General features: G+C 37.9%; 1 protein-coding gene across 4 annotated transcripts in view; it reads right to left on the reverse strand.

Annotated features, from left to right (window-relative positions):
• Nucleotides 1–237: 237 nt before the first annotated feature.
• Nucleotides 238–13216, reverse strand: part of LOC111150652 (torsin-1A-interacting protein 2-like) — a 41247-nt gene continuing 28268 nt past the window's right edge. For all 4 annotated transcript variants that reach the window (XM_022508147.1, XM_022508145.1, XM_022508146.1 and 1 more), the window contains 4 exons: nucleotides 12388–12566; nucleotides 8953–9432; nucleotides 6399–6500; nucleotides 238–3461 (listed from right to left, as the gene is read on the reverse strand). In XM_022508147.1, coding sequence (XP_022363855.1) covers nucleotides 2695–3461; nucleotides 6399–6500; nucleotides 8953–9432; nucleotides 12388–12421 — 1383 coding nt within the window. In that variant the 5' untranslated portion in view covers nucleotides 12422–12566 and the 3' untranslated portion in view covers nucleotides 238–2694. The remainder of the gene's footprint in view (nucleotides 3462–6398; nucleotides 6501–8952; nucleotides 9433–12387; nucleotides 12567–13216) is intronic.

Raw genomic sequence — 13216 nt, forward strand, 5'->3', positions numbered from 1 at the left:
ACAGTGATGTCTGGTATCATGTATGGTATCATATGCCCACAAGTCCCTGTTCTAAGTAAAAAAAACAGACTCCGAAAGTAATGAAAGATTAACTACCAGATACCCAAAAGAAAATCTAGAAACTTGAAAAACAAAACAACTGAATAAAAATTAACTTAAGAGGACATTAGATAATAAATTTTAATTATTTCACATTTAAAAAATATAAAGTTTTATGTTTTAAAAATAATCATTTTATTCATGAACAGAGCCAAAACGAATATACTGCTTCTTTTTAAAAAGTAAGTTTTGAAATAGTAGATAGAAAACTGACAATAGTTTTAGTTGATTGCACTTATACAAGGAAGGAAAAGTGTTTTTTTAACAAAGCCTGAACATTAAAAAAAAAAAAGTGCCATTTTAAAAGCTTTTGCTAAATTATATTGAAAGGAAGTGATGAAAAACCACATTCAACTGAATGAAGAAACAAAAGTTTTTGTTTCATCGGTGATTCAAATCACTGATAGAGGAAATCGTTATACACATTTCATACTGGTTCTTCATAGATCTGAGGTAGCACAGGTCAGCAGGCCATCAGAACAATTCTACAAGGCACCATTGGTTTTGTGTGACAGAACACTAGCTGGCACCTGAGATCTAGAAATACAGAAAAAAATTCAAACGTGATATATAATTTTTCTTCAATTTTCTCTGATTTTATATTGGATTGATACTGATATGATATTTACTATGCTTTGTCTTTTTGTTCAGGCAGGTCTTTCCTCAAATCTACTTGAGAGATTCCTTCACAAAGTTGCAAATGTAAATAGTTCTTTCAGGTACGTCCCTACACTCAACTGAACACCACCTTAAGGCCCCGGTTAGAACAGATTGATATGTTTTTCCTGTGACAGATATTTTCCAATAGGTTCCTCTCCCATGTCTCCGTAATCTCCTTTTCGGGATCAATAAAGATCCCTGTATCTTCCTAGTGTTTCAAAAAATCCTTCCATGTTTTAATCATGTGACTTCCTTCATGCTTTAATCGTCAAAATGCTTAAAGCATGAAGGAAGTCACATGATTAAAGGATGGAAGCGTTCTGGAAACACTAGGAAGATCTATATACATACACACACATATATATTATATATACATACATATTCCACTCTCACAACAGCAGATGCCAAAATTTAGTTGCAATATTCCAAGATCATTGTAATAGTCCCCAGGTATGCCGTGTCATGGAACAGACCTTTCCTTAGGTCAAGATAATTTTAGTAGAGTTCTGCCTTCAGAGCTGCAAGGCCCACCAACTACTATCTCCATGAACACTGTTCTCAATCTTTCTTATAATCACAGAACACGGTTCAACAACTAATATTGGTCACTAAAACCTCTTAGAATCTATTTACCATGTCTGCTTCCTTTTGCAAAGTATAATACCTCTTGCATTTAATTGTTAGCCTAATGGTATTTCTAACCATCTAGTCGAGAAATGAGCTGCATTATATAATGTTCCATCACTGTGTAACAAGTAAACAGCATGGTGCAGTTAGTTACTGTACCCATATAAAACCTACTGTTCAATTAGTTCTTAAAAATCTGCATTCTGCTTAAATGGCACTCAAACTCTCATCCTAGACAATTATAAAATTCCATTCAGGGGAGACAGAAATGATGGTCAACAGAAATTAACAACAGCGTCAGAAATATGCTTACCAAATACTAACTTATACATTCTTCTTTTCATCTGTACGTCTTTATCTTTCATAAATAGCACGTCTGTACAATAAACCTATATTTCATCTTCTTCCAACTCATAAGATTTAATACATTCATTATTTTCCTATCTTCTAATTTTTTTTTTCACTTAATCAGCAATTTTCAAATTTCATTATCAGTGGAACTCTTTGTTCCAACGAAATCTTATGGAGGGAGACTCCCACTATATAAAGTGGTCAAAAGCAGAACTGCTCTGATCAGAAGGGGAGAGCTGTCAGTAGACACAGCTTAGAAACCACTGCTCTAAAACATTCAAGAAGCTGAAGAAAAGATATCGTCCACTGGAACTTCTTCATTTCCAATGATTATAAACAATCTGCCCCTTGTTTCCACTTTTTAAGAACATTTCTTAAGGACAGCTACTTTTACCTCAGCCCATTAATGGAATAAAAAGCATAGAGCCTTATATATAGCTAAGTATTTGAATTCATATTTCTTTTTAAACTATTCAAAAATGCAAATTAGTGTAAGATGTAATCCCATGACTGGTTACTAAAATCAGTTTAAAAAATATTTAAGATGTGATAGAAAAAAGTTTTTAATTACCATTGCTTCGTAACTGTAATTGCTCTAGTCCAAGTCCAACACTAGCCAAAAGGCTCGTTAATCAAGAAAACAAAAATCACTCTGTAGTCATTCTGAGAAGGTTTTATCTTCTCATGAAATGATTCTGTGGCTATATTTTTGGATTAAAAAAAAAAAGTTATATATTCTATGCATATTTTAAACCTGATTGGCTTGAAAGGCCAGGAAAAGAGGTCACGTTTTGTCAAACTTAGAAAGATAATACAAAAGTTAAAAAATGAAAAAAATTTTTTTTCTAAAATAAGCTCCTTTGTGCTTGCCAGGCTTTTCATCAACCTCCTTCCACAGAAACAGGTTTTTACACTGACTTTTTAATAAATCCGTGCCTTCCGAAACCGACTCGGTGCTTAGCTTATAAAAAAACACCCCTGTTCTTCTATGTTCCTCACAGGCTGGACGGGCAGCACCAGGTGTGAAATGCGGCTCCAGAGCCCACTCAGCTTGTCTGAGTCCATGTGGTTGAAGGAGCGGGGAGTGTCGGAGTTGGTAAACCTGGCCCAGAGTAAATCTCTCACTTTTTCCTCAGTTTCTCTTGGGCCAACACTTGCTTCTAACGTTTCCTCCTCCAGGAGAACAGTCAGCACCAGGGCCACGTCTTTGAAGGCAGCATTCTCATGGTCACAATACTTGTAGAAGATCAGGGTAGAGCCCGCGGGAAGGGATTCGAAGTGGTGTACCACAGCAGCCTTCTGGCCATTCTCGAATCCCGAGCTCAGCTCCATGTCAACCAAGTGCTTGACCGTGTCACTGTCCTCCAAGGTTCTTCCAGCCCCGTCGATCTGAATGGCGGAGACTTTCTGGGAGGAGGTGTAGGCATCTGCGACGAGGTGACTCAGGCACTTCAGGGTCTCTCTTCCCTCTTGAGCTGCTGTAAATATGATGGTGGCTGGCTCGGTGGGGTTCGAAGCATTGAGGTGCTTCTGGAGAAATTTACGTCCTCTCTGCCACAAGAAGGAGCTCTGGCCTGGGAATTTATCCTTCAATTGGCTAAACTGAGCCAAAAAGGCCTCTAAAGCTGGATTTTTGGGCACTTGCTGGGCTGGAGAGGAACAGTAGCTATTAACAAAACTTATCAAAACAACAGTCATAACCAGGGAGCAAAGAAAGATGGAGCCTGTCAGAAAATAGGATAAAAAAATACAAAATTAGAACATCGACCAGAAACAAAACCTGAGGTAAACTGAAATGCATTAGAGATACTGTCAGATTTTACTAACTGTGGAGAGTTTCTTCTACCTATATCCTCTAAAGTTTGAGATATTAAGGTCTTCCAAAAATACTTACTCTCTAAGTTCTTAAGTTATTTGAAGATAAAATATTTTTGTTAAAAGGTGTAAGTTAAGTTTATGTATTTGTTGCTATGACTAATGATGTGACTTGGAACTACCGGGACAGTCTTCCACCTTCTCGTTACCCACAATAAGCCAATTCGTTCTTTATGGGTCAAAATGTGGAAATGCCACTTGAGAAGTTAATAAATACTCTGTAATAAAAAGCAGTTTTAGTTTCTTATTTATGAAAAGCCTTTCCTCCTATGGGAATTCCCATTTTGTTAAGGATGGCAAAATACATGCCACGGCCCCTAAAGGAAAAATCCTTAAAACTCTATTGCTCTGGGGCGCCTGGGTGGTTCAGAGGGTTAAGCCTCTGCCTTTGGATCAGGTCATGATCTCAGGGTCCTGGGATCGAGCCCCACATCGGGCTCTCTGCTCAGGAGGGAGCCTACTTCCCCCTCTCTCTCTGCCTGCCTCTCTGCCTACTTGTGATCTCTGTCTGTCAAATAAATAAATAAAATCTTAAAAAACAAACAAAAAAAAACCCCTCTATTGCTCTATTTCACTATTAGTTATTATCAAACACTTTTTAAAAACATATTAAAACAAGCCATAGTAATTAGACACCAAAGAGAAATAAGAGGCTTCTAAATTGGTAAGGAAGTAAAACTTTCACTATTTGCAGATGACACAATATTCTATATAGAAAACCCTAAAGACACGACCAGAAAACTACTGGAACTCATAACTGAATTCAGTAAAGTCGCTGGATACAAAATCAATGTGCAGAAATCTGGTGCATTTGTATAGGCTAATAATGAGGCCACAGAAAGAGAAATCAAGAAAACAATCCCACCTGCACACCAAAAATAAAAAGATACTTTGGAATAAAATTAACCAATGAGGTGAAAGACCTGTACTCTGAAAACTAAGGAACGCTGATGAAAGAAATTGAAGATGGCACCAAGAAATGGAAAGACATTTCATGCTCATGGACTGGAAGAACAAATATTATTAAAATGGCGAACTGCCCACAGCAATCTACAGATTTAATGCAATCCCTATCATGACATCAATAGTATTTTTCACAGAACTAGAACAGATAATCCTAAAATATATATGGAACCACAAAAGGTCCCGAAGAGCCAAAACAGTTTTGAAAAAGAAAAGCAAAGCTGGAGGTATTAGCATTCCAGACTTGCAGGTACATTATGAAGTGGTAGTGATCAAACAGGGCAGTACTGGCACGAAAACAGCCACGCAGATCAATGGAACAGAACCGAAAACCCAGATATAAACCCACGCCTTTATGGTCAATTAGTCTTCGACAAAGAGGAAAGAAAATCCAATGGGGGAAAAAGATGATTTCTCCAACAAATGGCGATGGGCAAGCCGGACAGCGACATGCAAAAGAATGAAACTAAATCACTTTCTTACACCATACACAAAATCAAATTCAAAATGGATTAAAGACCTACATGTGAGACCTGAAACCATAAAAACATAAAATCCTAGAAAAGAACACAGGAAAGTAAGACCTCTGACTCAACCATAGCCACATTTTTCTAGGTATGTCTCCTGAAGCAAAGGATATAAAAGCAAAAATAAACTATTGGGACTACAACAAAATGAAAAGGTTCTGCGCGGCAAAGGAAACAATCAACAAAACTAAAAGGCAACCTACCTAATGGGAGAAGGTATCTGCCGATGACACGTCCGATAAAGGATTAGTATCAAAAATTTATAAAGGGCTTACACCAATCAACACCCAAAAAACAAATAATCAAACTAAGCAGTGGGCAGAAGAAACGAACAGACATTTCTCCAAAGAAGACATCCAGATGGCCAACAGACCCATGAAAAGATGTTCGACATCATTCCTCATCAGAGAAATGCAAATCAGAAGTACAAATAGGTATCACCTTACACCTGTCAGAATGGCAAAGGTCAACAACGTAAGAAACAACAGGTAAAGATGGCGAGGATGCGGAGAAAGGGGAAGGTTCTTACACTGTTGCTGGGAATGTAAGCTCTGGTGGTGCAGCGTCCTCAAAAGTTAAAAATAGAGCTACCCTACTACCCAGTAACTGTGCTATTGTATTTACACAAAAAATACAAAAACATTAACTCAAAAGAGATACACGCACCCCCATGTTTACTGCAGCATTGCCTACCACAGCCAAATTATGGAAGCAGCCTGAGTGTCCAGCAGCAGAGGAGTGGATAAAGATGTGGTGTGTGTGCATATGTACACACACATAATGGAATATTATTCAGCGAAAACAAAATGGAATCTCATCATTTGCAACAACGTGGATGGAGCGAGAAAGTATAATGCTAAATGGAGTCAGTCAGAAAAAGGCAAATACCATATGATTTCAGTCATATGTGGAATTTAAGAAACAAGACAAATGAGCAAGGAAGAAAAGAAGAGACAAACCAAAATCACAGACTCTCTAGAGAGAACAAACTGATGGTCATCAGAGGGGAGAGGTGGGGGGATGGGCACACAGGTGACGGGGATTAAGGAGGACACGTGCCGTGATGGGAACCGAGTGATGGATGGAGTTGCTCAATCACAAGACTGTACACCTGAGACTAACAGAACACTGTAAGTTAACTGTGCTGGAATTGAGACAAAACAGAACAACACGACATAAAACAGTGTTAAAACTGTTGGAATCTGTTAGTTTTCTAGTTCTAGTTTTCTCCTTTTCTCTGAGGATTTCTGAATGTGAATCAACACAACAATAAGACCAATTTTTTTTTTCTCCTACCATAACTCAAAAGATCCTTTTTATCCATCTTTCTTATGGTATCCAGTGCATTCTCTTTGTTTTCTTCCAACTCTTGTGTTTCTTGCTGATGACTCTCAGCCTCTGGGGAGAAAAGGAATATTATTTGCAGAAAATACACTAATGGGGTATCATATACTTTAAAACTCTTACCAAACCAAATCATTAGATTGAGAGGATTTCTGTACTCTGTAAAATCTTATACAAAGCTAACTTTTTTTCTGTCTTTTCCTTAAGGCTAATACTTTTACTCTACTTAGAAGAATAAAATCAAGTGCTGTAAATTCATGTAGGGTTACTGTTGCTACAGTCACTATTCCTCACTGGTCCTCACGTCAAGGACAAAGAAACCAGCATCCTAATATTACAGCCAAACTTATCTACAATGTGTCTCGAGAAAATGTTCAAAATCAAAAAGGGATTTAAGAAGTGTTAGCTGCGGGCACCTAGCTGGCTCAGTTGGGAGAGCATGCAACTCTTGATCTCAGGGTCATGAGTTCAAGCCATACACTGGGTACAGTAGAGCTTACTCAAATAAATAAAGCGTACATAATAAAACACTTAAAAAAATTAAGTGTTAGCTGAACACAAGACTCATTATCACAGGGCAATGGTACTCTAACTCCAGGGCTCAAGTCATGTGGCGAGACTCCAAGTACACAAAAACAGAGACTCTAAGTTTAGAGAGAGGAGAGATTACTGTACAGTTACAAAACAGCTTATAAAAGCAAGTTTGAACTTCTTAGTGAAGGAAGTACAAAAAGCAAGGAATACAAAGTAAAGAAAATTGGTGAAATACATAACAATGTAGGTGTGGGGCGAGATATCAATCTTAAAATGTGTGGGCGAAAAGGAGGGCAGTATTTTGTAGCCCTCTCGGTCACTCTACAGCCGAGATGTGTGCTTACGGTGTACTCCATTAACATAAAGAAATAAGATCATCTCCACCTATAAAGGGTCATGTATTTAGTCAAAGCCCACCCCAAAAAATGGACTTTAAAATATCACATCACAGACTATAAAGGGATCTTTACTGATCCCCTACTGTAGCCTCACCTTACCTATCATGGCAAAAGGTCTAGCGATGTTAAGGGCTTTGCCCAAGGTCACATAAAGCTGAGATTAGAACAAGGCTTCTCAACTGCTAGGTCAGCTCATTCCATTATATTAAGTTGCTTCCTGTGCACAGCGTGCATTTTTTTTTTTTTTTTCACAGCCTGCATTTTTAAAACAATATTTTCTTCCTCTACTCAGTGAACCTGCATACTGGTGAAAATCTCATGGAAGATTAATAGTTCATATAAGTCACATTCATTCATTTATGTAACAACTACTCATAAAGTTGCTTCTCTGTGCCCCGTGCCACAGAAACACAATGAATGACAAAGACATAGTCCTTGCCTTCACTGAAGTTACAAACTATGCTAATTATTAGTGAATGAAACATATTATTTGAGATGTGTCACTGACTTATTGTGAAACACGAATTTCCAGTCCTTAGTCGAGTCCCTGACGAACAGAATGTCTAACATTTTATATTCCTTTGCACTTGGCAAATAGGCATTTTATACTTAGCTCTTCTGTGTACTTACGAAATACAAATCTGACCGTGCAATTATAGACAGTGAGAGCTAGGAGAGACCAGCTTTTGGATAGCTCTTATCCAACTTTTTCATACTACAAATAGGAAACTGAAGTACCAAGGAGTTAAGAAAAACCTGCCCAGGGTCACCCAAGTTAGCAAATGGTAGGGCCACAACTAAAATTCATGTCTCTTTTGTGTTCCAGTTAAGGACTTAGCCACTGCAACTATTATCTTCATAGAAGATAGGATGTTTACTCTCCTTAATATACAAGTGGGGAAAATCATACAGAGAGAAATTAACTGACCTGCTCAAAGTCCTATAAAATATGACTGAGTTAAGGGCACTGGACCATTGATGCTGGTTTTTAAATATACCCATCTCTTGATTTACGTAGCATTTAGTTAAAAAAAAAAAAAAAAGATTTAAAAAATGTTAAGTAAAAATGTGTTCCTAAAAATAAATAAAAGCCAGAGGTGAAGTTTTAAAAAGTCAACCTCTTTTTAAAAATCACACTACATTACTACAAACAGTAAGTAAATAAAAATAGTTTAAGGGCACCTGGTGGCTCAGTCGGTTAAGCGCCTGCCTTGGGCTCAGATCATGATCCCAGGGTCCTGGGATCGAGCCCCACATCAGGCTCCCTGCTCAGCGGTGAGTCTGCCTCTTCCTCTGACCCTTCCCTCTCTCATGCTCTAACTCTCTCTATCTCTGAAACAAATAAAAAAAATTTTTTTAAGTTTAAAAAGGCAGTTTATGTGTTGGAAGCTACTTAAGTAGTGCAACGAGCTAGTCAACGAGATGAGAAACCTCACTATAACCTCAGCTCAGTCACGTCTCTTTAAGTGGCCTTGATCCTATGAAGAGAAGTTCTCTAAAAAGAAGGCCCCTGACCTATGCTGTGTCCTCAGCAACAGAGCAAGACAAAACAGAAGTCCAACGGGCTTCCTCACCTGATGCCAGCAGTCGCCTCCTCACGGTAGCCTGGCTCTCCGGCGCTGCAGGGGAATGCTCAGGGCTCGGGGCACCCCGAGGGTCTGCGGCAGGTGGCTCCGGTGAAACTCCAGGTCCGCTGCTCACCTCCTCAGGCAGGGCTGCAGAGCCGCTCAATAAGACTGCATCTTCTCTTTCTACGCTGTCACTTGGAGATCTGGTGGGTTCTGGTAGGTTCTGTTCTTCCTGAAAACTCTGGTTGTTCTCATGTTGTGTTTTAGCCTTTGGATAGTTCCCATAATTTGTCCCATCTGGACTGTCTGATTGATCATCTGTGTCTGCACTTCCTGTATCTATGATTTCTACCTCTTGGTGGACGACGTCATTGAGACCAGACGCAGAGTCTGGGGTCTGAGCTTCTTCAACGGTACTTTCGGGGACTGTGGTCTCCTGTGCCTGAGGACTTATTGATACGTCATTTTTCAAATCCTTTTGAGGGGCTATTGAGATAAAAATTTATAATTTTTATTGAAAAAAATTCCCTATTTTTTTGTAGTTTAACAAGGTCCCTGATTAATAATGAGTATGTGTATAGATTTGATGGTTTACAGGCACTCTTCCCAAACATTACTTCTCTTGATTTCTACTCAAGGTGGTGAAGAAGGACTTACTATGTGTTAATAGATCTAATAATACTAATGTAGAACTATTTTGAATGACAGAACCAATTTTTGGTAGTATTAAATACATCCTCTTCCCTAACAAAATAATGAACCTAGGCAAAATTCGTCAAGAACAATTAAAACCACTATGCAAAAACCTAATGAGACATTTTATAATGAATGAACCAACTGATCAACCTTAACATCACAGAAAGAGGGAAAAAACAGACATCATTAACCTCCCAATTCAGTGCAATGGGAAGTACACTATACCACCTATGAAGTATTCTTGCCAAATGAACTGGTATCTGATCAAGATTCCAGAGCTAATTACTGGCTTCCATGAAATATATGGATAGAGGAACATATTAAATCATGCCTCAAGAAAATTAACATAATTAATAATTACTATAATAATAAAATCGATTATTGATTAAATATTTTTAAAAATCATGCCTCAGACTTATAATCGGTAAAACCCAAAATGTGAGAAATGTGTCAAAGGGACAAGAGACTTTGTTTCTGAAATAACAGCAAGAAATAAAAATGGCAAGAAAAGGAAAAAATAAAAAAAAGAAGGGTGACCTATTAAGAGAAACTTAAACAGAAGAAATATGTCAACCAAATGCGATGTGTGACCACCTATTTAGATCTAGTGTTGAACAAACTGTTGAAGAAATATTTATGAGATAATCAGGTAATGTGAATGCCAGATATTTGGTGATACTAAGGAATGACTATTCATCTTTCAAGTACAATATATTGTGATAATTTTTTAAAGATTTTACTCATTTACTTGAGAAAGACAGCAAGAGTGAGTACAAGCTGGGGGAGTGCCAGGCAGAGACAGAGGGAGAAGGAGACTCCCTCCCCCGGCCCCGCCCCCCCAGGAAGGGAGCGTGATATGGGGCTTGATCCCAGGACCCTGGGACCATGACCATGTTCAAGTGACTGAGCCACCCAGGTGCCCCAGCGATAATTTTCTTAAAGCATCCTTTTTAGAGATAAGAATCGCATATTTAGGGGCGCCTGGGTGGCTCAGTGGGTTAAAACCTCTGCCTTCAGCTCAGGTCATGATCCCAGGGTCCTGGGATCGAGCCCCACATTGGGGTTTCTGCTCGGCAGGGAGCCTGCTTCCCCCTCCCTCTCTGCCTGCCTCTCTGCCTACTTGTGATCTCTGTCTGTCAAATAAATAAATAAAATCTTAAAAAAAAAAAAAAGAATCGCATATTTATGACTAAAATTACATGATGTCTAGAATTTGCCTCAATTCAAGAATGGGGAGAAAGGAGCAAGACTACAGATGAAATAATGTGTTGACAGCAGATGAAGTCATTTGATGGGTACGTGGGATTCAGCTCATGTCCATCTCCACGCTTATGTATGTCTCACATTTTCTATGATAAAGCTTAAAAAAAAAAGCAACCTAAAAGATGTATCAATCAAATATAGTGAGTAGTCCACTATTAAAAAAAAAAACCCCAACCCCAACTGTGGAGAAAAAAAAGATTAGGGCGAAAAAAAAAGATATGAGGTAAGCGGGGAAATGTACATACTGATTAAATATGTTATGATATTAAGGAACAACTATTAATATATTTTTCAGGTGTCATATGCTATTTTGGTTACTTTTTAAAAAAATAATCTATCTTTAAGAGACGTAAACTGAAGTATGCACAAACAAAATGATATAATGCCTTGGATTTGCATTTAAATATTCCAAGGCAGGCAACATGATCAGCATTATAGGAATGCCTGGGTGGCTCAGCTAGTTAGGCATCTGCCTTTGGCTCAGGTCATAAACCTGGGGTCCTGAGATCGAGTCCTGCATCCGGCTCCTTGCTTGGCAGGGAGCCTGTTTCTCCCTCTGCCTGCAGCTTCTCCCCCTACTTGAGCGCACACACAGGCTCCCTCTCGGACAAATAAATAAAAAAAATTTTTTTTTAAATCAGCATTATGTAGGTTATAATTGAAATTTAGATGTTGAGGGGTGCCTGGGTGGCTCAGTGGGTTAAAACCTCTGCCTTCAGCTCAGGTCATGATCCCAGGGTCCTGGGATCAAGCCCTCAAGTTGGGCTCTCTGCTCAGCAGGGAGCTAGCTTCCTCCTCTCTCTCTCTGCCTGCCTCTCTGCCTACTTGTAATCTCTGTCAAATAAATAAATCTTTAAAAAAAAAAAAGAAAAAGAAAGTAAGAAAGAAATTCAGATGTTGAAATTACCATATTGTTTGCCTGAAACTAGTATTACACTGTATTTCAACTAACTGGAATTTAAATAAAAACTTGAAAAAAAAAAAAAGGAATTAGATGTTGAGTATGTGGGAATTCATTATAGTACTAACTTTTATATATTTTAAAATACCCTCAATAAAAGTTTTAAGTAAATATGCCCTCTTCTGAAATATCTACTTATTTTGCCTATTTTTATCTTCTACCTATACAAGCAAGATAAAGAATTTAAATTTCGTCTTTCCCTATAACTGAAAGTAGATGGAACGTCAGTTTTCTTGATTTTTAAAAATATAACTCTAAAAATTAGTCTACTGTCCCTACTGTATTTTTCCTAGGTTTCTACTACTGGAATCTCTAAAACATTAATCTTCCTTATAATTCGGGTCGGATACTATGGTAGACTTCTAAATACAAAAGAATAAGAATAATCATACCAAACTATCAAACTAATCTTTTTTACTTCCGAACTCCAGGTTTCCATCATCTGAGATCCTCCCTTAGAATAGATCTAGATTCCTACAGCACAAATCTGGACAAACCAGTGCTGTACAGACTAGTCTTACCCTCTGCAGGATCCCTAAGTCCTCTGTCCGCCATGTTTGTTTTCTAGCTCTTCAGACTTTGGGATACTTTTTGTTAGTGTCTGGTTTTTCTTGTGAAGATGTCTTGTTTTCTTCTTGTCCCAAGTCCCAACAGACTCATGCTTCCCGTGGACCCAGGAAACAAGGCATTTATACAGTGACTAAAATAAAATGAAAAAAATTAAATGACTTTTTATTCATACATGGAAGAAATGCCAATTTCAGCTTTATTTATTCAATCTGTTTAGTTTAAGTAATAGTTCCTCTTTGAAACTTTTCTAGTGAAGAAGAAATGTTTTCTGGCTTTGGTGAGGATCTTCAAATCCTTGACTACAAGTAGAAAAAAGCTTCAGATTATTAAATTTTGCATAGATGCCATAGTCTCCTAATACATTCCAGTGAGTTGAAAGGATGGAAAATGCAAAATGACCAGAATCTTAAAGAGAATGTCTTTGAAAATGGAATAAAAAGTAATTCTAAGAGTAGACATTTAAGTCACTGCTCAGTTAATCATCACTACAGATTTCCTTTATGTCTTCATTTTCTGTCCCATACAAATCTCTCGGCCCATCAGCAGCTTTCACTTATCATTACTAAATAACAATGCACAGGGAGCACACTTACAAACTAAGGTAGCTGCCTTAGTATCAGGAGTAGGAAATACACATTAGGAGTTTTATCATTACCTTCTCAGAGATTCCCTCACAGTATTTTCTTAGATCTCTTTAATGCCTTTCCATATGGTGCTCAAAGAAGACTGATGTATAATTGTGAGTTATAAACAAAAGGAATCAAAATCAGAGGCAATTCA

Source organism: Enhydra lutris, unplaced genomic scaffold (genome assembly GCF_002288905.1).
Source record: "Enhydra lutris kenyoni isolate GAN:26980312 unplaced genomic scaffold, ASM228890v2 scaffoldscaffold24, whole genome shotgun sequence".
In the NCBI taxonomy this organism is placed as follows: domain Eukaryota; kingdom Metazoa; phylum Chordata; class Mammalia; order Carnivora; family Mustelidae; genus Enhydra; species Enhydra lutris.